The 27,550-nt window shown below is 45.7% G+C and overlaps 1 protein-coding gene across 1 annotated transcript; it reads left to right on the top strand.

Annotated features, from left to right (window-relative positions):
* The first annotated feature begins 122 nt into the window (after positions 1-122).
* Positions 123-26,152, top strand: GARS1 (glycyl-tRNA synthetase 1). Its single transcript, XM_072925273.1, has 17 exons — positions 123-298; positions 3,560-3,661; positions 6,223-6,325; positions 7,357-7,498; positions 8,131-8,219; positions 9,530-9,606; positions 10,906-11,051; positions 11,538-11,687; positions 13,189-13,351; positions 14,319-14,483; positions 17,191-17,299; positions 17,615-17,759; positions 18,926-19,011; positions 19,470-19,579; positions 20,900-20,993; positions 22,879-23,069; positions 25,794-26,152. The coding sequence occupies exons 1-17, from the start codon at positions 161-163 to the stop codon at positions 25,917-25,919; spliced, it is 2,136 nt and encodes a 711-aa protein (XP_072781374.1). The 5' UTR covers positions 123-160; the 3' UTR covers positions 25,920-26,152.
* Positions 26,153-27,550: the final 1,398 nt, after the last annotated feature.

Raw genomic sequence — 27,550 nt, 5'->3', positions numbered from 1 at the left:
TGCCGGCCGCGCGCCCCGCCCGTGCCGAATCTGCGGGCGCCGCCGCCCCGAGCGCGGAAAGTGCCGCGCTGCACCCGCTCCCCGCTTTACCCCGGCCGCGATTTCATCATGCGGGGGGCGGGCACCGCTCCTCCTCTCCCTCCTCCTCCTCCTCCTCCTCATGCCGCTTCCCCGTAGCGTCCTGCCCGCCCTGCTGCGCCGCCTCGCCCGCCCGCTCCGCTCCGCCGCCCCCCCCGCCATGGACGGCCCGCAGGCCGAGGCGCTGCTGGCGCCGCTCCGGAACGCGGTGCGGCAGCAGGTAACGCGGCCCGGCCCGGCCCCGCCGCCGGGGCTCGGGGGTGTCTCCCGGGGGTCGGGCGGGCTGTGGGAGGCGCCCCCGGCCCCCTCGGGGGTTGCCCGCCCTGCTGAGGGGTCTTGGCGCATCCTCCCCGGGCGCTGCGGCGGCTCCGGCTGCGGGCAGTGCGCGGCCTGGGGGAGCCCCCCGGGTGTCCCCATGGGTGTCCCTATAGGTGTCCCTATAGGTGTCCCCATGGGTGTCCCCCGGGTCTCTGCTCAGGGCTGGTCCCCCGGGCACAGGCGGTGCGGGAGGGTATCCGCGTGTGGGTATCCGCGTGTGGGTTTCCCCTCACGGCTCTCCGCCCTCCCCGCGGTGCCGGAGCTGCCTGGCAGGGCTGGATCTGTCCGTCACCTACCTGGGTGTCCCCTCCCGGGCTGGCCGTGCCTCGCTGTGCCCTGCCTCAGGCCCCTCCCGTGTAAAACATCCCCCTCGGCCCCTCGGGGTCCCCTTAGGGCTGAGTTTGTGCCGCCTTCCGGAGGTAAATGACGTTCTTTGGAGTTGCATATTTGCCTGATGCAGTAAGGGATGGTGATTCCTTTGCATATTTTCCATTTCATCATCTGGTTAGTCCAGGTGGGTGATGTGTCCTTTTAGCTGGGGCTGCATCACATTGTCTTCCCATCTCCCTCCTTTTGCCATTATCATTCTTCTTACCAAAGAAGGATTTGGTTGTATTTTCATTTCTTAAATAAATCTTGGCACTCCGGCTGTGTACGGTAATGGACCTTGTGGAGTTCCTTCTCCTCTCTTCACCACCTGCCAGACCTGTGCCTGTGTGTCCCCCATGTGCCTCCTTTAAGTGGCTGAATCCATATTATTCTCCTTAGCTCCACACAGAGCTATGCGTGTGTCCCTTGTATTGGCAGATTTGTGCGTGTGTTTCCCCATTAAATGAGTGGATTTATGGCCCTCTAATTATGCTAGCACTTCAGTGAGTTTTTATTATGAATCACTGTACAACATAATGCCTTGGCAAGAGAACTGCTTGTAAATAAAGCAATGATCTCTAGAACCGGCCAATTTATTTAGTTTAAAATCCTGGGTGCTGTCATTTGCCTACGAATATCAAGGCACCCCTTTTTTTCAGGGGTTGAAACTGGAGTGTGGGGCACCAAGGGAAAAATAAACAATAGTCCAGCTGGAGCCACACATACTGTGTTGTACAACTGGCTGTAGTAACTCCTGGAGATATTTGCACAGGAGGAGAAGGAGGGGATAACAAAGATCGGGGTGGTTGATGCCTCTGGATGCAGGAGTCTGTGTCTGGCAGCTCCAGGAGAAGTGGTTTAATTAAACCTAAGGGACTGAGCCTATGGAGAGGGAGCAGCCTATCTTCCTGCAGCAGTGCCTGATGCAATAAGCTGCCGTGATCCAGGGGTGGATCCCTCCCTGCTTTGCTGGTCTGTGGGACAAAGCTGCAGCAAAATTTGCCACATCGAGTGCTGCTGTGCACTCCTTCTCTTGGGCAGGGCTGGAGATCGGAGCTTTAATTAGATTGAGTCCTGTCAGCAGGCATAATTATTTGCTTCAGTTGTGTTTGTTGGTTTTTTTTTTTTTTTCCTTCTCCTTGCGTATGTCTGAGCACTCTTACTTATAGGTCAAGACAAAGAGTTGCTGTGTGCTGCTTTTGGATGCTCAGCAATGGGCAGGGTGAGGGCTCTGTTGAGTCAGCAGGAGCTGCTGCTTTGCTGCTGCCTTGATGTTTTTCCTCTGCCGACCCCCCTGGCTCAACAAAGGCAATTTGGACTTACTACTTTAGAAGAAAAAAACAGCAGATCAGATCCCTCCCTCTGCCACGTTTCCCAGGAATGGCAGTTGCAGTCCTCAGTCCCAGAGTGAAACTTTCACGTTTTTGTTTAAGTAGTTAAGAGGAAGGAAACAGATTTGTTCTGTTCGTGTAGCTGATGGGGTTAATTCTTCCAGGATTCTTATTTTTCCTTCTTCTCATTGTGTGTGTTTTAGTGCAGTCCTTGGAGACATCATTTTATTAATAAAATGTGCTTTTGAACCCCTCAGTCTCTGGAGCACTTTTATCTTTTCTAATCTGATTACAGAATGGCAGTCTGTGTATTCTCTTCTCTTTGCCTTCTCAGTTACCTGCAATGTATTGGTCAGGAAAGTTCAGAATTTAGGAAAAAAAGTTGGTATTGTGGAAATGTTTTATTTTCTTTTTTATTTTTTTTTGTCTGCTCAAGATATGCAAGGTGCAAGAAAAATGCTGAACTTGGAGTATCCTATTTTTAGAACATCTCACTTGGGACAGCTTTGACATCACTGTGCTTTTTCTTTCAGCACCTTTGTCCTTCTCAGTAATTCAAGCTAGATTTTGGTTTTGGTGAAGAAGAGTGGACTCAAAGGTAGATTTTTTGCAAGACTTTTAGGAAGACTTTCATTTATCTCCAGGAGCAAGCTGGGCTTGACAGCTGAGGATCATGATCATAAAAGAGCACTTTTGGGTGTGTAGGGATTGAGCATTTCCCTGGGCTGAAAGGGCAGAGACCACTATGGAATTATAACAAGGTGGTGATGGTGGTTTGACTTAGGTCAAGACCTCCTGTGAGCCCACTGCAGGGTTTTGCTGCTCTGAAATATTTAGGCTTTGGGGGTTTTTTAAGGGTATTTTTATTTTGTTGTTGACTTTGTTGTATCTCAACGTTTCAGAACAGGTATTAAAAATTATAACAATTTTCACTCAAAATGCAGCATTTTCTTTGCTTAGACATTGGGCTGCAAATATCTGTCTTCTGTGAGACTTTCTTCTGAAAATTTTTGTCCTCAGTGGGCAGTTTTGGTCAGATAGAACAGAGGAAAAGAAGTCTGACATGGTCATAGGCTTTGAGGAAAAGGGAAGGGGTGGAAGGAAGAGAACCCTTGTAGAAGGACATGGAGAGCACAAAGTCTGTGTTCACCATCTGAGAATCCACTTAGTGCATCCTCAAAGACAGGAACCAGGAATTTGTGGAAATGTGATGTACACAGAGGAATATAATTCCACATGGAGATTGAATAGCAGGTCTGTGGTTTAACAGTTGTGTGGGGTGGTTGAATTTCCCTAATGAAGTCTACTCTGCTAACTCTTAAAAGTGTGTTTCTCACTTGCAGCCTCTGGAGACCTGTGTGCAGGCTGGACAGAAATCTCCTTTTGGATTGCCAGGGGAGCTGGAAGAAAGAGAGATCTCATCTGTGGCAGAGAATGAATCTATAATGTTCTTTTTTCCCTAGGGAGAGCTGGTGAGGAAGCTGAAGGAAGAGAAAGCTCCCCAGGTGGACATAGACAGAGCTGTAGCAGAGCTCAAAGCTCGGAAGAGGGTCCTAGAAGCAAAGGTGAGTCTGGAAATTAAATTCTGGGCTCCACAGTTTTGTCTTGAAAAGCCTTGAAATGTCTTCTAAATTCTTTATTTCAGGTTTGGTCTAAACAGTTCTAGACTGAATCACTTCTGAAATAGTTTTCACAGGTTTCCAGTTAGTGGCAATTTCATTCTTTACCTGTTACACTAATTTCTGTTAGCATTAAATCAGTGTGGAAACAAATACATTTTTCAGTTCAGGTTGCCCAGTAATCAAAGCTGAAATTGATTTTATATTCACTAATCTTTGTTTGCTATATAGATTTTTTGTGTGCAGAGTCAAAGCACATGCTGTTCACTGTGGTGAATTTTCAGATTCTTTGTGCATTGAAATTCCCTGGCTGTCATAGAATGTGTTTATTTAGAAACCACCCATTTTGCTACAGTAACAAAGTTTTTCTAGATATTTCAAATAACCTGTAGTTATGCTCAGCCTTAGAGGTGAAATTGTATCCCCTTTTTTCAGTACAGCCAAGCTCTGAAGTCTGTGCAAATTAAAGATGGAACTTGAAGTTTGTTGTCTTTAGATTAATAAAGAAGTAAAATACACTTTCTTATCCTGTGAGCTTCCCTCCCCTTCCCAGACTGAAACAACAAAAAGAAACTCGAAGCTTAAAAACAGTCACTTGTGCAAATTCACCAGGTTCTTTCTAATTTCTATTTCATGCAAACATGATTGTAGTTGTTCCTGGGTGGTACTCTTTAAATCTAATGAGTAAATACACTTACAGCACTTCTTACATCTGCCTGACTGAGAATGTGAGATCACCTGAATTGAAACCCATTGACCCTGTTTGTCCCACAGGGTCACATGGGATGAACAGGTGCTGCTCTCTGCCAGGTCTGAACCCAAGAAAATGTCATTTTTACTGAGGATTCAGCATAGGGACTGGGCTTGAAACCATTGTGTGAAACCTGCATTGATAACAAGGTCATCCTGGAGGAAATACTATCTAGATGTTTTCCCAGTTTTGTGTACCAACCCTCAGAAGCTTGGGGGGATGTCAGAAGGCAGGTGAGGAGTTCTGGAGTCCCTGTGGATGTCAGCAGACAGATTTGGAGTCCTGGTGTCCCTGTGGATGTCAGCAGGCAGGTTTGGAGTCCTGGTGTCCCTGTGGATGTCAGCAGGCAGATTTGGAGTCCTGGTGTCCCTGTGGATGTCAGCAGGCAGGTTTGGAGTTCTGGTGTCCCTGTGGATGTCACCAGGCAGATTTGGAGTCCTGGTGTCCCTGTGGATGTCAGCAGGCAGGTTTGGAGTTCTGGTGTCCCTGTGGATGTCACCAGGCAGATTTGGAGTCCTGGTGTCCCTGTGGATGTCAGCAGGCAGGTTTGGAGTTCTGGTATCCCTGTGAGCCCCACCTCTGTGTTGGAGGATGCCTGTAGGATGCAGTGGGGAGGTTTCTTAGCACTTACACAATTTGTGTGGGCTGTCAGTGCAAGGGTGACCTTGCAAATGCAGCATCTGCCCTTGGGAGTGCAGCACTCCAGTCCTGGGAGTGTTTCTCTTCTGATGCTGTTCCCAGCAAGGATCCCAGTCCCTTCTACCTTTGGGGAAAGGCACCAGTGGTGGTTTTCAAGCCCTGTGGTTCCTACTTGAAGATGTCAGAGCAGCTCTGAATGTGAAGCTTTGAGCAGGGTGGAGCAGCTGAGTACACAGAGTACAGTGCTTTTAAAATTAGACCACGTTTATTTGTCATTACAGATTATAGAAAATGGGAAGTTAAAAATACATGGACACACAATAATTTTTTGTTACCCAAAGGCTTTTCAAAATTATAGTCTGAGACACTTAGGAGTATCTGAATTTTCTGCACTTCTGGGTTTAGCTCTGCCTTAATGATCAAAACAACTGCCTTGAAGGAGATCTTTGAAATCTGTTGATCTCACTAATGGATTAGATTGCAAAAATCACAGGTTTTCAGATAAAGTAGTGGGTGTGCTCTCAAACATTGTCACAGTATCTTGTCAGGGCATTAAAGCACTCATAAGTTTTCTGAGTGCAGACCTAAATTTTACAGATAGATTTTCCATGCACAAATACCTAAAATCATCCATTTGGCAGAGCACGAGGATGATGGTGCTTGTAATCTTCATAGTCAAAATTTTTTCATGTGAGGAGCACTTTACTGAAAGTAAAGTATATGCCAAGAGTTAGATGTGTGCAGTCTGAGATGGTCACTTAAAGATCTTTTCATAATCAGGAGAGGAAAGAAGATCAGAATTGGTTTTGAAACTGGGATTTTTTTTTTTTTTTTTGCAGTGATTGTGAAGAAAGCTGAGGATAACTTGCTCAGGGAAAGTTAGGTCATGAGTCCACCTCAAGTGTCTGAAATGTTCCTGCATTCAGACGAGGATGTTCATAATTGAGCCCTTGAATCTCAGTGGGAAGATTCCTCTTTGGAAAATGAGGATGTTGGCAGGATACCTTTTCTTCAAAGTGGTCTTTGCAGACTTTTCACTCACAGTGGTGAATGAAGAGGATTTCTCCTCCTGCCAGAATCAGGAGCTGTTAATGGTTTTGTTTTGCCTGACTTACAGGAGCTGGCCTTACAGCCCAAAGATGACATCGTGGACAGAGTTAAGATGGAAGACACACTCAAAAGGAGGTTTTTCTATGACCAAGCTTTTTCTATTTATGGAGGTATGGGTTTGAAAAAATGTACATTTTAATCCCTTTAGGCTAATGTTATGGTCTTTCTAGCTGGGTGAAATACTGCACTCTAGCAATGTCATATTAATGTGGCATACAAGAGTTTTTTTTAAACTTTGCTTTAAACTTTCCTGCTTGAGTCTGTAAACCTTTCACAAATTCCCCCTTCCTGAAGTGTTTTGGTTGGGATGGGGCTCAATTTTTGTCTTGTGCTCTCTGAATGGAAATGAGTGGACATTAGGATGCATATCCTGAACATTGCATTGGTAGAAGATGGCTTCTTTGCTGAGGGTAGAGTGTTTGGGGCTTAAGGAGATCATCAGCTTATTTCTAACCATTCCTCTCTACCTGAGCTTCTCTTGGCAAATTAATCACAGAATATTCTGAGCTGGAAGGGACCCACAAGGATCATGGAGTCCAGCTTTTAAGTGAATGGCCCACAAGGAAACCAGTAGTCCTCAAACCCACTGTGAACTTTAGAACCTGTTCCCTCAGTGAACTTTGCCAATCAACTTTATGGCACAGGTGAATAAATGTGGCTGTAAACCTCTTCAGATGGCTAATAGGAGCATCTCAGGAGGCAGCACAGTGCCTCTGTGGTTACTGCTCTTTCACCTTAGATACCAAATTAAACACTCTGAGTTGTTTTATTGGCTTTTTTAAAAATCTTTGCAGCTACACTGATGATTTGCAGATATGTATTATTTATTACTGACAATAACACTGCTTTAGCTCGTGCATGATCACTTCTTCTGTATTCAGATTCCTTCTTCACATAGATTGTTCCCACAAAACAGAATCCATTGGTGGAGAGAATGTGGTTTTTAGAGTTGTTGGTTGCAGGAGTTTATCAATTTTAGATTCTGTCACTACCTGTTGCCTCAGTGCTCTGCAGCTGAACTGTACTTCATGCTCATAAAATGAAACCAGCTGATAGAAATGCTGAGAAGGGAAGACATCTCCTCCAAACAGTGCAGCTTTGTACAATCTAACTCTTCTTTTTTACCATTTCCTCTTTGCAGGAGTCAGTGGTCTGTATGACTTTGGGCCTGTTGGGTGTGCTTTGAAGAACAACATCATCCAAGCATGGAGACATCACTTTATTCAGGAAGAGCAAATCCTGGAGATTGACTGCACCATGCTCACGCCTGAGCCGGTTCTAAAGTAAATATGGGTCTTTTTTTTATCCTGCAGGATGTGATTTCTGGTCACAGGTGCTTTTTACAGTGCTCTGTAAAATTATGCACAGGAACCTTGAGTCTGGGTCACCCAGTTTCACACCATATTCAGGTACCAGTGCACAGATCAGTGTGAGAAGCTGTTGTTCCATAAGTCAGGGAAAGCAGCAGCACTCACATTTGAGAGTTCGAAGCCTCCTAGCAGTCCCATTAGGTAAGAAATTCTCATTATTCCTTTTCCTAAAGGATTAAGAAGACAAGGAAAAGGGCAGAAGCTTTCATGCAGCTGAGATACAAAATACTGGGAATATCTCCACCTGAATTACTGGTTACTCCTCACTACTGCAGCTATGTCTAGTTTTGATCATGATGCAGTTCCTGAAGGCAGTAAGTGTCATCTTTGTGACACATTTTAAGATTTAGATGCATTATACTTCCCACAGATCATATTTTCTGAGGGGTGATGCTGCTTAACATGACTCTGTAATCTGAAGCAGGAGTGAGCCTGCAGTTTTTGAAGGATTTCACTTTGATAAAAGTCTGTCCACTGGGATCACACAGACCTGGGGCTGTCTGGTGGCAGCTGTCACATTACTTGTTTTGTGTCATCTCTTGTAGGACTTCTGGTCATGTAGACAAGTTTGCTGACTTCATGGTGAAAGATGTGAAAAATGGGGAATGTTTTCGTGCCGATCATCTCTTAAAAGGTTTGCTTTTGTTCCAAGCTGGGTGAGCCTGGGGATTTCTTGCAGTGGTACAAGCACTGGGAAAGAGAATCTTTCTCAAGGAAAGCCTGCAGGTGTAGCCAGTCTTTCATACTTGTGTTTGCAGTAATTAATCATACCATACCAAAAATCCCATAGGTTCTGTTAGTGTCTTAAGTGAGGTTCAGGATCTCTGGTGAAAACACCCTTGTGTCCTTTTTTATAAAACCCAGTGTCATCAGGCTGTGAAAGATTACTGTGTTGTCTAAGCCAAGGATTCCCTATATAACAAGATTCTTGTACTCCAGTGCATTCTGGTCTTAGTTTTCTTGAATTTCAGTTCCTTTTTTAAGTACTGAGAAACGATTGATGCTGTGAGGGGTCAGTTACGTGGCAGTGGATGATTTTCATGTGTACCTTAGAAATAGACCTCAGGCATTTCTTTGATTTGCAAAGTTCTCACACCTTTTCCTGGTTATTAAAATTTGTTTGGAAAAACAAACCAAGAAAGTCACAGGAAGGAATCTCAGAAATAAAAAGCCTGTTGGAAAACTTTATCATGTGCAGCTCCACTGTGAATGAAAGGATTGTTTCACTCTGCTTAAGTGAATGGTGCTCTCTGGTTTTTGAGCCTTTTCCTTTAAATTCAAGTATACAGAACAATCTATATTGGCATTAAAGCACTTTTCAGTATATTCATTAAGATTTTTTTTTGTCAAAAAACAACTGAAAAGAAGCCCATCCAACCTCTGCCTCCTTTGCTGAGCAGCCTCATCAAACAAGTGTGTTCTGCAGCCCCTCCCTGTGAACAGCCACCTGCTGCTACTGCCAAACTGAGCTGTTACTGATTAAAAAGTCAAATTGATTTTTTCAAACAAGAGTGGGAAGTCTTGGCATCACTGTGTGCTTTTGTGTGTCAGGGAGGATGTTGTGCTGTAACCTGGAATACAGTCCAGCCCCACTGTACCAGCTTTGTACCTGCCTCTGTGAATAAAATCAGCCTTGCTGCTTGGGATCAGACATTTAATTTCTTGTCTGTTTAATAGAAAGCAAGAAAAGGGCTACAAAGGACTGCTTGGGTTTAGAGAAATAATAAAGGAACTGGATAAGAATTGTGTTGTTTTCACTGTGGCACAGCAGTGCAGTGGACTGTAGGTCACCACTGCCCTGAGGACAGAGCATTACCCCGGTGGACACTGTCAGGACAAGTTGTGGACATCACTTAACTCATGCTGGGGAATCCTCCTGAGTTGTTTTATAGCGGGGTCAGCGATGGAGTTGCAATCTAAACTCATAACTAACTTTTCTTACAGCTCACCTGCAGAAACTGATGTCTGACAAGAAGTGCACGGCAGAGAAAAAGGCAGAAATGGAAAATGTTCTAACACAGGTGGGTGCTGCATGGGGAGCTGGCTGCTTCAGGGAGAGGGGTGTATGATTAGAGTCCAGAGGCAGTGGCCCTTTTCTGTTCCTGAAGATGCTCAGACGTCTTTACCCCAGAGATCCTCTCAAATACAGACAATCTAATTGTTAATAAGTACTCTGAGCTTGCTGGTGAACCAATCTCCCTGTTTTGGAGAGTTACTGCTGTTATATTATTGAATCTCTTGAGTGTTGGGTTGGTAGGGCTGAAGCTCAGTGTTGGAGTTGATTTGCTCTGTTTCACTTCATACCCTGGCAAAAAGCTTTTACATTTGTCAGTCCCTTCTGTGGGATTGTCATACAAAGGAACAGAGATAGATCACAAGTTTTGTCAGAGTTTCTTTGAGTCAGCTCAGCACTGATTTGCTTTGTTCTGAAATTGTCTCAGTGCTTTGGAGATTTGTTCCTCTGTCTCTGGCATCCCACAAAGATTTTTCCTGTGTTTACCATGAGAATAGTTGGTGTTCAATCTGACATTCCTGAACAACTGTACAAACATTTGCCTTTTTTTTGTTTGTTTTGTTTTTCTTTGTTTTTAATGTTTGTTCTCATGACTTCTAGGATAAATGCTTCCAAAGCCATGCATTGAATGAATGTTTCCTTCCAAAAAGAGAAACTTTTTTGTCAGTGTTATGCATCACTGAGCAGCTGTCATTAGGTTTTCCACACTACAACACTGAACTTTGACCATCCTTTGGGGAAATCTCTCTATTAATAGAGCATTTTTATACCCTGTTTTTGCATTTTTTTTCCCTGATATATGAAAGATCATGACAACTAGAAATTCAGAACAGCTCTGAAAGGGCATCTAATGCATAGCTTGAATATTGTGTTTCAAGCAACAGAAGAAAATTAAATGAATGCAAACAAAGCCCTGCAGAGATTTTAGCTTTCTTCTCTCTCATTGCTGTATTTTTTTGTTTTGCTCCCAGTGCAGAGCTCCCCATGTTTTAGCTGAATCTGTTCAAAAGGATCTGTTCTGGTGGGTGGTGGTGCAGTCCCAGTGACTTGTCGTGTGCTTTACACCCACTCTTAAGCACAGACCTCCTGTGGTATGACTAAATCCCAGACCTATTACTAAAATGGGTTTGCAAATGTGCAAAGTGTATTCTGTCACTGGTTCAAACTTCAGCTTGCTTGAAAATTTAGGTTAGAAGGGAACATTTTGGGCAGGTGATTCAGAGCTGTAGATCACGCTCATAAAGAGGACATTCATTCCTGTTATCTTGTCTATAATTAAAATAATTCTCTTGTGTTTTGGTATTAGTTGGACAATTATGGCCAGCAAGAGCTTGCAGATCTTTTTGTGAACTACAATGTGAAGTCCCCTGTCACTGGGAATGACCTGTCCCCTCCTGTTTCTTTCAATCTGATGTTCAAGACCTCCATTGGGCCTGGAGGAAATATGCCTGGGTAGGTGCTAATTTCATTCTACTTACACTCTCCTTGCTTTAGAGATGATTTGGAATAAAAATGAAATCTCTAGAGCAGCCTTCCCCTGCCTCTCAGTCCCAGCCTCCTGCAGCACATCAGCATTCCTTGGAACCTTGGGGAAAGGCAGGAGAAACAAGGGGCTGTTGGAGAATCATGAAAATACTTAAAGCACCCAAAATACAGATCCCAACTGTGCCCTTGCTGGTTGAAGCAGTTTCATAAAGTTAATGCTTGTCTCCAATTGTCAGTGACTTCATGGCTGTAGAAAACCGACTTCAGGATACCTGAAGGAGGTGAAGTTTTTGCCCCTTCAATCTATTACTTAATTGGGCTTTTTGCCGGGAATTAAAAATCTTTAGAGAAAAACTTTCACCTCTAGGTTTTGTAACAACTGTGGGTGGCTCTCTCCCTGCTTTCCCCACCTTTAAATCTTCCTGATTCTTCCTCTCCTCCATCTCTTTTCAGCTATCTGAGGCCAGAAACTGCACAGGGAATATTCCTCAACTTCAAACGTCTGCTGGAGTTTAACCAAGGCAAATTGCCTTTTGCTGCTGCCCAGATTGGAAATTCCTTCAGGAATGAAATCTCACCCCGCTCCGGCCTTATCAGAGTGAGGTACTGCCAAATTCTCTTCCAGCAGGAGGGTACCTGGGAGCAGGGAGCATCTTCCTTTGGTTCCAGGGTTTGTGCAGCATTATTTCACTTTAGTGCTTTCTCCCAGAGGAATCCTGGTTATGTGCCTGGTGAGTCTCAGGCTTTACAGATGAATTCACAGTTTAGGTTTTAAGTACAGAATTCTAAGATTGGCTTGTGAGAAGTAGAATCTCTGACATAATTGTTATATTAGAGATAAACTCAGTTTCACTGATAGAATTTGGCTTCCATCATAGTCTAAAAGAATCATGTCCAAGGTAGCTGTGTTCTCTACAGGGTTTTGCTTATTTAATTCTGTTTGTACAATTTGCTTTGAAACTGAAATTAAAACGTGCTTGACCTTGCAGCAATATTTCCTTGTCTCAGTCCTGCAGATTCTGCAGCTCTACAGCTTGCTCCAGAGAGGAAGTTGGGAGATAACCTGACTCAGGACCAGTGTTTGTGTTGCCAGATCAGTCAAGCTGGAAAGCTCAGGGTTGTTGGGAATTACTTTCAGTTCTGTCTCTGGTTAAAAGTGATTATTGCCTTTCAGTAGGGATAATCTCCGATTTTAAATTGATCTATCCTAACTGGAAGTCTCTTCCATATAATTTGGAACAAGAGCTCCCATGCACAGGCAGTACATGTTGTAAACTTGGTAATTGATTATTTTGTGGTGCTATAAATGTCACTGAGAGGCCGTGGCAGCCTCAGCACAGAGGGAACTCAGGAATTTCCTCAGTCCTCCCCTTCTGTTTTGCTCATCTGGAAATGAGAACTTCTCTCATTGAAATCATCTTCAGTCAAATATAAATGATATGCTTGTGGCACATTTATTGGAGACTGTTATTATGCAATCACAGGAAATTACACCCTGATGGTTGTGATTTACAGTTAATGATTACCTAGAGCTTTTTTAAAGGTTGTTGATAACGAGCTAATTCAGTGGAAAGTGAATTCAAGCAAGAAGGCTCAGAATCAATCTCTGAGTAAAGATATATTAAAGACAAGTTCTTAAAACAGAATTCATGCCATTGCTGTATGCAGCAGTATCATTATCTTCAGGAAATTACCACCTCACCTGCTTATTTTTGGCACCTCTGACATGGGTTAAAGCTACTGATTTAATCAGCAGACCCTGTAAGGAACAACTGCTTCTAATACGGGCATCACAGCAGTCTGGAAAAAATTCAGAGAACTTCTGGAAGTACTTCCAAGGTGGTGTTCTCTGCTCTGATTCACAGTAGCGTTAACTACAGCCTGGAGAGCTCTAGATGAATTTGTAGAAAGTTTTGTTAGGAATTTGAAGATGAAATTAAATCCCGTGATACGACTGGTTCATGTTCCAATCTGCCCCTTGTCCTGGCTGGGTCTGCCTACAATTTTAAATTACCGGCTTGCTGTGAGAAGCTGAAGCACAATGATTTATTAGGGTCTAATGCATAAAATATTTAATGCATGTGTGTTTGTTTGTATTCACTAGGGAATTCACCATGGCAGAAATTGAGCACTTTGTGGACCCCAGTGAGAAAAACCACCCCAAGTTTCAGAACGTGGCAGATCTCAACATCCTCCTGTACTCGGCCAAGGCCCAGGTCAGCGGGCAGTCTGCGCACGTCATGCGGCTGGGAGACGCCGTCCAGCAGGTAACCTTCCTCCTGCAAGCACACCCAGCTTGTTCCCTGCACTGGTGCTCTCAAGGCTGGCTTACAGACTGGCTTTTTAAAATTAGGGCTCTGAGAGATGTGTCTGTCCAGTCCTGTGTTGGTCTGAACACAGGTAGTGCAGTTGGAGTATTCTGAATCCAGGACTGAGGGTACGGATCACTGGGCTTACACAAAGTTCGTGCTGTGTTGGTGCCAGCTGGGGTTTGCTCCCAGATTTATGAGTAGTTTCTCTTCAGTGAATCAGTAAGACTGAGATCTAAGCCTGGCCCTTGCTACCACAGGAATACAGGTGGTGCTGGGATAGGGGTTGGAAGTTAAATTTCACACTTAGCTAGTGAAGACAGACAGTAAAGAATATTAATGCAAGCCGTATCTGGGAATCTCATATTCAGCTGCTGATCCCTATGAGTATGTGGCTTGCACAATGAGATGAATCACTATCTGATTAATCTAATTATGAATTGGTTGATTTACCAACCTCCTCCACCCCATTTCCTCCAACCCCCAAATGTAAAAAAAACCCTGAAAAAACACCAAAACACTGTCTTTAAAAAACATAAACAAAGCAAAAAACCCCAAAAACAAGAACCAAAAAAATGAAAAGAACACCACTCTTCTGTTGTATTGCAGCTGTGAACTGCAGGGTGCAGCTGTTGTAATGCCAGTGACTGCACTGTTGATACAGTGGGGTATTTACAAGTAGGTGATCTTCAGAGCCAGTGGGTGATGAGTCCTGGAGTAACAGGAACTCGCTGTTTGATCAGATGGAGATGGTGCCAGTGGCACCAGGTGAATTTGAAGAGATGTAACAGCTTCAGGGGAGACAGAACTTAACCACAAGTTCTATCTGTAACATGTCAGATTGCCTGCAGAAGTTCAACAAATCATGACTTTGCTTCCTTAGGAATTCACGTGGGTGTTTTCTTCCTGCTTTTTCTCCCTGTAGGGTGTGATCAATAACTCTGTTCTCGGTTACTTCATCGGCAGAATCTACCTCTTCCTCACGAAGGTCGGCGTATCCCCGGAGAAGCTGCGCTTCCGACAGCACATGGAGAATGAGATGGCTCATTATGCCTGTGACTGCTGGGATGCAGAGTCCAAAACCTCCTATGTAAGTGGGCAAAGTGCAAACAGCAAGAGGAACCCCTGTCAGATTTGGTTTATTTCTGGTTTTTTAAAGTTAGGGGTGTGGGTCTGATGCATCTGTCCGGCTCCATGTTGGTCTGAACACACTGTGTTACCTAAGCCAAGGATTCCCTATATAACAAGATTCTTGTACTCCAGTGCATTCTGGTCTTAGTTTTCTTGAATTTCAGTTGCTTTTTTAAGTACTGAGAAACAATTGATTGATTCTGTGAGGGGTCAGAGTATGTTTTTCCTGTGAGAGGTCAGTTACGTGGCAGTGGATGATTTTAATGTATACCTTAGAAATAGACCTCAGGAATTTCTTTGATTTGCAAAGTTCTCATACTTCTTCCTGGTTATTAAAATTTGTTTGGAAAAACAAACCAAGAAAGTCACAGGAAGGAATCTCAGAAATAAGAAGCCTGTTGGAAAACTTTATCATGTACAGCTCCACTGTGAATGAAAGGATTGTTTCACTCTGCTTAAGTGAAAGGCTCAAAAACTCTGTTTTTTGAGCCTTTTCCTTTAAATTCAAGTATGCAGAACAATCTATATTGGCATTAAAGCACTTTTCATTCTATTCATTAAGAATTTTTTTTAGTAGTGCAGTTGAAATGTTCTGAATCCAGGACCAAGGGGCAGCTCAGCTCCCTGCACAAAGTTTCTGGACTGTTCATGCTGCTTTGGTAGGTCTGGGCTCCTTTGCTGGAGCCTGAAGTAGCCTGGGGACACTTCACTGGTCAAATATCATCTGGAGTTAAAGGAAATTGAGTCCTGGTGCTTTCCAAAGACTGTAACCTCTGTAAAAGCAGTGAGGAAGGATTTGTTTTGCTGGAGGTGTTATTTCAGGGCAGATTGCTTCCTGCTTGAATGCTTGCTCTTCCTTTCCCTCTTCCATGCTGTGAGAAATGAGTTCACTCCTGCCAGTTCAGACAGCTGGTACTGGAAGAAAAATTCCTCAAGGGTTTGTTATCATCTTCCTGCTGAGTCATTAAGAGCTTTTTCATTCAAGCCTTGATGAGTGCTTTTTTTCCCTCATGTCTTGTTGGTTGGATTTAGACTCATCACTAGTGGTGTTTTGTTACAGCATGTTAGAGGAATAGCAGCTAGTAAAATTCTACCAAACTGAAGATTACAAAAAACCCCAAACCTCCTGCAGCTCAAATGAGTGATTTGTCTTCATATAGAAAAGACCTGGAAAAGTGACTGAAGGAATGGTTTCCTCTGAATGTCCATAGCTGACGTGCACACAAGTTCACAGCCTATCTTTCCAGCCAGCCCAAACCTGGACATGGTGTGGGCCACTGCATGTAAATAAGATTATTCAGCTTTGCAGGTCTTGTCATGATAATCAGGACGATGCTCACAGAGCAGGGTGTCCAACAAGGCTAACCCAGGAGTGAGCACAGCAATCCCAGGGGTGTGAAAGGAACACCTGGGGAGCTGGGCCACGCTTTGGATTGTTACTTAACTGACCAAAAATGTTTGTACCAGCTTGCAGTGCTCAGTTGTAAGAAGGGAAGTGGTCTGAGTAGCTTAAAATCCATTCTATAAATTTACTGCAAACAATGGTGTGGGTTAAGGGATTTAAAGATCCAACCCACCTCCCATGGGCTGGGACAACTTCTACTATCCCAAGTTGCTCCAAGCCCTATCCAACCTGCCTTGAACTTCCAAGGATGGGGCAGCCACAGCTTCTTTGGGCAACCTGTGCCAGGGCCTCAGCACCCTCACAGGGAGGAATTTCTTATTAATGTCCAATCTAAACCTGCCATTTTTTCAGTTTAGAGCCATTCTCCCTTGTACTGTCACTCCATGGCCTTGTCCAAAGTCCCTCTCCAGCTCTTGGAGCACCTTTAGGCACTGGAAGAGCCTTCTCTCCTCCAGGTTGAACAGCCACATAAACCTGTATTCTGTGTTTTCTGAGAACTAACTGCAACACCCTAATAGTCTGATTTCTGTAAAATCCCCCAAAATACCCTGGGACACCAAGGTTGTCAAGCACAGGGATTTTTTCTGTTGACATACCTTTTCTGACACTTTGCTGTATCACTCCAGCTTGGAAAACCACACAACATCTGTCTGCCTGCACATCCCACACTGATGTGACAGTGAGTGGGAAGCAGCTGCTGAGCCTTGTCTTACATGGGGCTGTCAGGAAATCCAGAGGGAGGTTATATTTGCTGCATCACCAATCCAGTGTGAACGGTGTTTTGTGATTGCTCCTTGCCATACATGCTGAAATACTGAATTAAGAGCTTCCCTTGCAGGTGATCTGTGTTGTAGCAGCTCCTAAGCCAGGCTTTAGGCCATTCTGGTGTGGTTGATTGCCTGCTGTGTGTCCCATGGCTAAGCAGAGCCCTGGGGACACGATGCCTTGTGTGCCTATGGCATGTGAGTGATAGGGCTGTGTGCTCTGGCCCCAGCCTGAGCTGTTGGCACAGGGCTGTGCTCTGCCAAGCCATGTGGAAAAGCTGGCCCTGAACACAGGCACTGGGTAGATGACTGATCATTTCCTCTGCAAACAAATGGACTCACTCAAATGAGGGAGCAACTGGTGAGGGAGGGCTGCTTATTGTAACAGAGCTAATTATGTAGAAAAAACAGGCATGGGAGCAGGGAGGGCTTAAGGGTGAATAAACATATTTGATGGTTAAGTGAGCTGGTGAAAGCTTCCAGTTTTGTTTTTTCAGGGTTGGATTGAGATCGTTGGCTGTGCTGATCGTTCCTGCTATGACCTTTCCTGCCATGCCCGTGCTACCAAAGTTCCTCTCATAGCTGAGAAGCATCTCAAAGAACCTATATCCTTTCAGAATAAACCAGCTTCTCCTCAAGTGGAAAGGGATTGGACAGGGAGATGTCTTGGAGACCTGCACAGCTCTGTTTCAAGTTACATCTGTATATTTAACAGGGAAACCTACAACTGCAGTCCACCATGACTTTGGGAAGTGACCTGGAAAGAACTGAGCATTTGTTACTCCATTCCTCTCTTGGAGGGAAATTCCTTCATCCAGTAGTGGAGGAGATGCCTTTGTGTTGTGTAGCAATTAACTTTGTCATAATGAAGGAACCAGGCCCTCCTTTCTGTCCTCACAAGCTCCTTAACAGCCTTGTACAGAACAGTCAACATTGTTCAGTTTGAGGCAAATAAGGGAGCCATTGGCAAAGCTTACAAGAAGGATGCCAAGGTGGTGATGGAATACCTTTCCATGTGTGATGAGTGCTACATCAACGAGATGGAGCAGCTGCTCAATGAGAAAGGGTGAGCTCTGTGTGTGGTACCTTCCTCTGATGTGGGCTCCAAAGGGCTGCTGCATTTATTTGAGCCACCTGAAACCAGTTTCCTTGTGAGAGCAGGCTGTGTGGGTCATCTGAGATGTCTGAGTGCTCTCACCAAGCATTGGTGGTCACCCATCAACATATCTCAGGGTGTATGCACATAAATATTTGTTTGTCTGTGTGGGAATGAGCTGCTGGCTTTAGTGGGGATGTCCCAGAAGAGAAACAGTTCATTGAAATTTGAATTATTTACCAGCTCCTCCACTCTGGTTTGAGGGTGGACCAGGACTGACTTAAAACTTTAAAATTAATAAAATAATTCTGTGACTGATGGAACAAAATAGTTAAATGAGAAGCAAAACTTGCCTGAGTATCCTCCAGTGTTTAGTGAGCTACTTTAGGACCTGTTACAGCCTTTGGTTTACTGTGGCAGGAATTTGTATGATTTATCTGACCTGCCTTCCTAACAACACGTGCAGGAACTGAAAATACAGTTGTCAGATTTGGCTGAAGCAGGCCAACAGCTGTCTGTGTTAGGGGAAAGCTAATGGTACAGTAACAAAAAAACCCCCTTAATTTCCTGCTTGAAATGATACAAGGTGTAGGATAAATGCATACATTACAGAATGATAACACTTACATCTTTCTTTCTTCCCCTGAGCTAAATGTATTTCTTTCACATCTCTATGAATGTGAGAGTGTAGGAAAAAAAACAGTAACACTCAAAATGGGCAGAGAAATTATTGCAGAGAAGAAACTTAGTCCACCTAGAATCTCCCTGAAATGGTTCAGTAGATGAGTTACAAGGAATTTTCCTGGTTTTATTGATAGTCCAGTGTGTGCTTTGTGTGCCTTCCTTTTTCTCTTTGGTGTATAGGCTTTATCCTGAGAATTTCCCTGATGACTTTGCTTCAGGCTGTTAACCACAGCAAAGTTCACTATGATTATGAAAATGGTTGCTTTTAATGTAGTAATTGTATTATTAATGCAAATTTCTTTTAATGGGTATGCTACATGTTTCTTTCATCTCTGGGGTTTTCCCTGGCTTCTGTCTTCTCACTCTCAGAGTCAACCAAGTGATGCAATTAAGGAAATTAAACTTGTTTGTTTATTGCTGTAGCTTTTAAATGACTTATTTTTCCTTTGCAGGGAATTCACTGTTGAAACTGAAGGGAAAACTTTTCTAATAACAAAGGACATGGTTACTGTGAAGAGATTTCAGAAAACATTACATGGTAAATTTGATACTTTGTTGTTTGATCATCATCAGGATGCCCTTCAAGTATGAACTGTATTGGTAGAATTGTCCTGTTAATATTGTAACACAGCATAGGAGAAATGCCAAAAGTAATTTCCTTGAAATTTAAGAGTAGCAAGGCTTTTGGAAAGTCAGTGACTGCATCTCCACAGAGCTTTTGTTCTGATACAGGAAAGGGGGCTAGAAGGAAATTTTCAAAAATGCATGGATTTAGTTCCTCAGGGAAGCCAGAGAAGGGGCCCTGAGTTGTTTTCTACAGCCTAAATATGTCCTGTACATGAGCTAAGTCCAAATCTCTATTTCAAGTGTTTGTATTTAGAGCAGAAATGTTTAAGCTTTTATTCCGTGTACTCATCTACATGTCAGCAGAACGCCAGCATCTTTTTCTTGTCTGAACACATTTTTAATGGTGATGTGTGCTATTTTGTGTTCCAGTGGAAGAAATCATCCCAAATGTCATTGAGCCCTCGTTTGGCATTGGCAGGATCATGTACACAGTGTTTGAGCACACATTCCGCATCCGGGAAGGAGACGAGCAGAGAACGGTGAGTGCCCCTGAGGCTGGGCCAGCTGCAGGCACCTGCCCTCCCCTGACATCCAGGGAAAGAGCTCCAAGAGCACTGCACAATGCCCAGTAGGGATGGGACAGCCCAGCTGGGCTGTGGCATTGCTGGTTTTGCCAGAGTACATGTTATTTTTACATGAGAGCATTCTGGGGCCACGTGTGCACGAGCCTCTCGCTGGATTCCTGGCAAGGGGGTGAGAAATTCCTCCTTCTGGATGCACATTTGACAGTGTTCCATTGCTCAGAGAAAGGCATATCTTCAGTGTTTAATTTCCTTTCTTGCTGCTGCTTTTCCTGGAATCATACTTCTGCACAGCAGGATGGACAATGGACTGTTTGCTGAGTCCTCTGTGAAATTCAGCCTTCTCTGGTTCTGAACACCCCAAAAACCTTGGTCTGGAGCTTTGTTGTATCAGGGGCCAGAGGGAAGTGTGTGTTTCAGACAGAGCTTCCTCCAGCCAGTGCCCAGGTGTGCTGCTCTGTGCCAATCCTGGTGGCCCATGAGAAGCTGACTGGAAACTTGGTGCTGCTTCTTGTTCTTGGCTCCTGAACTGTGTTCATAAAAAAGAAATAGAAAATTAAAAAAGTGCTTCTTTGTGTCCCTGGGTGTCACAGCATCTGGTTCATTTATGATTGGGGGAACAAGGTTCAGGAGCCCAGAGTTAGGTCACAGCTGACTTTGAATCTCAAACTGCTCCTGAAGTATAAAATACTGGGTTTACCTTCCTTCTAGTACCCATTTTCTTTCCATGTAGCCTGGGCTGCTTTATATTGTGGTATATCTCACATGCATTGCTTCTGTGCCTTTTATACCTTGCTGGTTGCCAGGAAAGAGTTTATTATTTTTTCCTCACTTCTTGCACATTTTTACATTTTGAGGGTGTCTGTGAAGGGTTCTGAAAACTTTTTTGCTGCATATGCTCCATGTGTGTGGAGTCTCAAATGGGAAGTTTGGTTTAGAGTGTGCCTAAGACTAAATCTTCTGGAAAGACACCTCCACCCTTCATTTTTCTGTAATTCAGATGAGGTTAAATTTCTTTAGGTGGGCTCTAATAGACCCATTCTGGTGGGAGGTAACATTTAACAGCAGTCAAGACATAAGGGTGAATGGAGGCTGAAGAAAACCAGTCCTGCTCCAGTGGTGTGAGATGTCACTGCTGATATCCTAGAGTAGGCCAGAGACTCCCCTGGAACACTCACCCTGCCTCCAGCCTCAGTCAGAGCTTATTCTCACCTCCTAAGAGTCTGATCTGACCACTAAAGTTCATTTATTTACTTGTGCTTTTCCTTTTTTCCACAGTACTTCAGCTTCCCAGCTGTTGTAGCACCATTCAAATGCTCTGTTCTTCCTCTGAGCCAGAATCAGGAATTCATGCCTTTTGTCAAGGAATTATGTAAGTGTGTTAAGCACTTTGGGTCTGATGGGGCTGTGCACTGGGAAGAGAGGGTTCTCAAAACAGCATTGGGATCATGTGGCTCTCCAAAGTGCACAGGGAGAGTTGTTGACCTGAACCAGCTGAGTATCCACAAGCTTTGGGTATCCATCAAACTTCAGCTATGCTCAAAAAACCCACCATCATGATCATCCCTGTGTTGGTTTGGAGTGTAAAAGACACTGCTTTTTTTCCTTTTGGGTCGAAAAGAAATCTTTCCCACTGCTTAGGAGAAGCTGGTGCAGTGGGGGTTTTTGTTTTGTTATTAAAGTTTGCTTTGCTTTTATTGGCCACCTAATTTATTGAGTCTGTCCCAGAGCTGCTGAGCCTGCAACCATTCTGCCAAGCTGCCCCCTGGTAGTGAGCATCGTGGGGAAAGATGGGGGCCATAAAACTGAACAGATGAAGGGTAGGAACAGGGGTTGCATGTCAGACAGTGCCTTTTGCTGTCAGCACCAGTTCTGCCTGGGACTTGGTCTCCCTGCTCTGGATGTACCCTGCACACTTGAGGGTGGGGTTTGGAGTTAAATCAAACTCATGGCACTGATGACGAGGGGAAAACCTTGGTGACTTTGCTCTTGGAGTGAGAGTTGTATTGCACTGTGGAGAGCTGGGAGAGCAGGGTGGGTTTGACCCTGTGGTGTTCCAAACACTGGATGTTCTGTCAGAGTAAAACTGGGGCTCTGAGATGCTGCTTGCACCAGGGACAGGCAGTGCCTCATGGGGTGATGCCTTGAGAGGCTGACTTGGAACAGAGGTTAGACAGAGTTAAAGTGTCCTGGTTCAGGGCAAATTTGGGGAAAGAACCCCCTTTTAGGAAAGCAGATTCAATTAGCCCCTCCCCCTAACTAGTTCGGGAAAGATACCTTTTTGGAGAAAAGTGGAAAAAACCTGTTTATTAAACAAGCAAACTTAAACAATATTAAATAATAAAATTTCTTGCTACTCTAAGAGAGAGAAAAACTCAGAAAAATTCCCTGGGTTGCAGCTGGGCTCAGTCAGTCTCTGATCAGTCCTCCCGGTGCTGGACATGCCACGGCCCAGGCCCGGCCCGCTGGGCCACAGGTGCTGCTGCTGCTCTTCTGGTGTTCAGTCCAGAGCAGGTCCAAAGAAAGGGAAAAAACCACAGTCCAGGGAACTTCTTTGCCTCAGCTAGCTAAAACTAACTAGGAAAAAGCAAAGGAGAGCTCTGTCTCACTGTCTGTCTGTCTGCAGACAACACAGTCCAGGAGCAGGAATGTGGAGGAGGGAGTGCAGTTCTTGAAAATAAACTCCACGCTTCTTCCCCCCCCTTCACTCCTGGAACAAGTCTTAAAGGTGTAGAACTTACTATTTAACATAAACAGGGCAGACATTTGGGGATAAAGGCATCATACAGTCAACCTAGGACATAAAGGAATAAAGTAGGGATTTATTAAAGGGCCTTCAAAGGATACACCTTGGGCAGTACAAGAGGTGGGCTGTGGCTCTGCCCAAGGTGGATGTAAGATGGACTCCATGTCATGAGTTTTCACACTTTTATAAATCTTGGTCCATTTCCATATTGGGGTTAATTGTCCAATTACAGCTTCAGGTTATGCAATCCCATCCTCCCAGGTTGCTCTTCTCAGTTCTCTGATGTTTGTACGTTTTAGGCCCGAAGCTGCAGCTTCAGGTTCTCAGGCTGGAAAAGGATTGTTTTGTGTGACTGAACTGTGAGGAGAACTTGCTACCACTTTATATGAAGTTCAGAGTTCTATACCAATGCAGTACAGAATCTGGAAAAGATGAAAGCTAAACCTTAAGGCATCAGGGGTGCAGGGAGGCTGTTCTGGGGTGTGTAACGATCCCTGCTCTGTTCCTGCAGCCGAAGCACTGACCAGGACCGGGATCTCCCACAAGGTGGATGATGCAGCGGGCTCCATCGGCCGGCGCTACGCCCGCACCGACGAGATCGGCGTGGCCTTCGGCATCACCATCGACTTCGACACCGTGAACCGCACCCCGCACACGGCCACGCTGCGCGACCGCGACTCCATGCGCCAGATCCGCGCCGAGGTGAGCGCAGCACAGCTCACAGAGCTCACAGAGCTCAGAGCTCACAGCTCACAGAGCTCACGGAGCTCACAGAGCTCACACTGCTCACAGAGCTCACAGAGCTCACAGAGCTCCCAGAACTCACACAGCTCACGCAGCTCACAGAGCTCACACAGCTCACACAGCTCACACAGCTCACACAGCTCACACAGCTCACACAGCTCACACAGCTCACACAGCTCACACAGCTCACACAGCTCACACAGCTCACACAGCTCACACTGCTCACACTGCTCACACAGCTCACACAGCTCACACAGCTCACACAGCTCACACAGCTCACACTGCTCACACTGCTCACACAGCTCACACTGCTCACACAGCTCACACTGCTCACACTGCTCACACAGCTCACACAGCTCACACTGCTCACACTGCTCACACAGCTCACACTGCTCACACTGCTCACACTGCTCACACAGCTCACACAGCTCACAGAACTCACACAGCTCACAGAGCTCACAGAGCTCACAGCTCACAGAGCTCACAGCTCACAGAGCTCACACAGGTCACAGCTCACATAGGTCCCAGCTCACAGAGCTCACACTGCTCACACAGCTCACAGAGCTCACAGAGCTCACACAGCTCACAGAGCTCACACAGCTCACAGAACTCACACAGCTCACACAACTTACAGAACTTACAGAGCTCACACAGCTCACGGAGCTCACAGAATTCACACAGCTCACAGAACTCATGGAGCTCACACAGCTCACACAGCTCACAGAACTCACACAGCTCCCAGAGGTCCCAGAGGTCCCAGAGCTCCCAGAGCTTACACAGCTCCCAGAGCTTACACAGCTCCCAGAGCTCCCAGAGCTCCCAGAGCTCCCAGAACTCACACAGCTCCCAGAACTCACAGAGCTCACAGAGCTCACACAGCTCACTCAGCTCACTCAGCTCACAGAACTCACAGAATGACCAGGTTGGAAGAGACCTTCAAGATCATTGCATCCAGCCCAGTCCCAACACCTCAACTCAACCCTGGCACCCAGTGCCACATCCAGGCTTTGTTAAACACACCCAGGGATGGGGACTCCACCACCGCCCCGGGCAGCCATTCCAGAACTTTATCACTCTTTCTGTGAAAAACTTTTTCCTGATATCCAACCTATATCTCCCTTGGTGCAGCTCGAGGCTGTGTGCTCTGGTTCTGTCAGTTCCTGGAGAAAGAGCCCAGCCCCAGCTGAGCACAGCCACCTTTCAGGAGCTGTAGAGAGTGATAAGATCACCTCTAAATCTCCTTTTCTCCAGGCTGAGCACTCCCAGCTCCCTCAGGGATTCCTCACAGGGTTTGTGTTCACAGCCCCCCTCCAGCCTTGTTGCCTCCTCTGGATGCCCTCGAGTGTCTCAATGTCCTTCCCAAACTGAGGGGCCAGAGCCGGGCACAGCCCTCGAGGTGTGCCCTCACCAGTGCTAAGTATAGCACATGGGCTTGGGGGCTGGCACAGCCAGGGTGCTCCTTTTGGCCCTGGGGACAGCATCCCCTGCTGATCCTGGTGTGTCACTAATCCTTGTGGGGCTGCCTCCAGCTCTGTAGCAGTGTAGCTGTTGTAGAAATCCCCAGGGACAGATCCCGGTCACACAGAAGATGCTGGCCCAGCAGATAAAGTGAGCAGAAGTTTTTGTTTTTCTTGCATGCAGAGGTGTTGATTGTACCTGAAAGCCATGCCTTGTGGTGATTGCAGTGCTCTTCAGAGTGGCTCTTTCCATGAGAAGGCTGCTGAGTTAAAGCATTGACTTCAAAGCATTGATACAACTTTTGGGTTGTGTCTGGCTTTCAAAGGCTGGGCTCCTTGTAATCCACAGGCACCAAGAGGCAGAACACTGGGGTTTGCCTTGCAGCTGGTATTGCCTGTGCAGCACCACAGGAGCTGTTGAACCACTGCCCCAAAGCTGCCTGTGCCCTAAGCACACTCTGCCAGTGTGGCTGCAGTGCAAACTGGAATAGCAAAAACTTCCCTGTGGTGGGCTCTGCCTCTGCTCAGAGCTGTGGATCTGCAGTCTTGGAAGGTTTTCCTTTTGTCCCTGATGCTCTTTTCTCCCTGGCCTTCACCCCAGGCACAGGAGGAGATGGTGCTCCCCTGTGGGGCTGAGTTGCAGCTCCACAGAAGCACTGCAGTGCCTGGGGCTGCTGTGCTGGCTGGGGTTTGGCTGACTGTAACAGGCAGTGCCAATTCCTCAGGGCACCCTTCTGTCTCTCTGTCACCTGGGTGACCTCTCACTGCCAACCAGCAGAAATGAGACTGCTATCCTTCAATTTCTGCAAATTTTCAGCTTTCTGGCTGATCCTTTGCACCATGACAGTGTGATGTGAGGGGCAAAGAAAAGGCAACTTGCAGCTTCTTTGGGGCTGGTCTTACAGTAGGTAGGGCCTACCTGAATCCTGGCTTACAGCATCTTTTGGATGTGTGTAGTTTTTTTTGGGTTTTTTTTTTTTTTCCTTCCCAAATTACAGCACAACATTACCTTGCTTTGGTCAACCATTTCCCTCCTGGATCATCCTAATAAAAGATAATCTAAGGTGTCCTAATGAATGGTTTTCTCCCCAAAAATTATCTTCCACAAGGTATTTCGTACTTGTTCTATTGCTGATGTAAAAATTGCCCATGTCCCCAAATAACCAGTTTGATTTTGGTGACCTTTTGGTTTTTATGTCTTATGTCTTTGTGGCTTTTCCTGCAGATCTCTGAACTTCCTGGCATCATCCGAGACCTGGCCAACGGTTTTCTCACCTGGGCTGATGTTGAGGCAAAGTATCCACAATTTGAGGGACAAGAGACTGGCAAAAAGGACACAATAGAGGAATAAAGAAAAGGACCTGAAGTAAAATCCTGTCAAAATGTCCACTTTTTACTGTTCATGTTAATATGAAATTAACTTACCATGTATTATTCAAAGCTGCATTGTTTGTGCACAGAGGGACTATTTGGGTATTTTTTTTCTTTTCCTCAATTGCTGACCAGATTTAACTTGAAAAACTGAAATAATTGCAGCCCGAGCTGAAGGTGTTACAAATAAAACCACCATTGTATATGCTTGCCTCTCTGTGTTCCTGCAGCCTTGTGCTTTCTATAGAGATGCCCCTTTTTTCTCTCATTTTTGCCCTCCTGCTCAGGGCTTTGGGTGTTGCAGGTTCATGCACAGGCTTTCATCTGGGTTTGGATCACCCTGGACTCTGGTTAAAGATGGTCCCAGGTGCATGGGCTGTGTTTGTGAAGGGTTATCCCAGTGCCAGTCCTCTTTTCTCTGCTGTGGTTCAAGCAGCCACCTCAAGAGATGGGTTCAGTGCTCTTTTTTTGGCTGCAAATGTTTAATACCTGTATTTCTGCAGCATTGGGAGCATTTGCACATGGGAGAGCAGAGCAGGGGTTGGAAAATCCTGTTCCAGTTCTTGCTCCTGCTGGCCACGGTTGGTTTCCTTGGCTGGGGGAGCGAGCAGCAAAGAGCTGGCAGGGTTGTTTTTTCATTCAGTGTCTTCTGGCAGCAAGGGCTGAAACCAGAGGCTGCCCTGAGCAGGTGGGAGAAGATCCAGGCACCCTTTCACTTCCCTGGGCACTGGAGGAATTCAAAGCCCTGTGCTGTTGGAGGACCTTGGTTTTAGGGAACCTTAAACTCTCCTGGCCTGGGCCAGGTAGGAGAGGACTCACATCTTGTCTTGCAGGTTCTATGCCACTGAGAAATCCCTGGGCTAGAAACCTTCCCTTTAGAGGGTTGGGAAGTGTTCTCCAAGCTTTTGCTTGGGTTTCGACACTCGTTGAAAGATGAGTTAGAAAACAGGAATCCTGGGATGGTTGGGGTGTGAAGGGATGTTAAAGATGATGCAGTTCCAACCTTCTGCTACTGTCAGGGTACCTCTCACTATCCCAGACTGCCCCAAACCCTGTCCAGCCTGGCCTTGGGCACTTCCAGGAATCCAGGGGCAGCCACAGCTGCTCTGGGTACCTTGTGCCAGGGCCTCCCCACCCTAATTTCTAATTTCTCCCCACCTAATTTCCTCCTAACATCTAAACCTGCACTCTCAGCCGTTCCCCCTTGTCCTGCCACTCGAGGCTCTTGTCCCAAATCCCTCTCCAGCTCTCCTGGAGCCCCTTTAGGCACTGGAAGGGGCTCTCAGGTGTCCCCAGAATATTTTCTTTAGGTGAACACCCCTAGTCTTTCAGCTTGTCTCCATAGTAAAGGAGCTCCAGCCCTTGGAGCATCTTTGTGGCCTCCTCTGGACTCACTCCAGCTGCTCCATGTCCTTCCCATGTTGGGAGCCCCAGGGCTGGGCACAGCAGAGGGGAAGGATCCCCCTCCTTGCCCTGCCTTTGATGCAGCCCGGGACACTTCCACCTCTGTAATTTACCTGCCTGTCCCCTGGCAGTCTGTGGTAGCTGAACCTGAGCTCTGATCCCGACCTTCCTGCGTCCCAAATCAGGATTTGGCTCTGTCAGCTGTGG

The sequence above is a fragment of the Taeniopygia guttata genome, chromosome 2 (genome assembly GCF_048771995.1).
Source record: "Taeniopygia guttata chromosome 2, bTaeGut7.mat, whole genome shotgun sequence".
Classification (NCBI taxonomy): domain Eukaryota; kingdom Metazoa; phylum Chordata; class Aves; order Passeriformes; family Estrildidae; genus Taeniopygia; species Taeniopygia guttata.
This window is presented reverse-complemented; position numbering and strand designations above follow the sequence as displayed.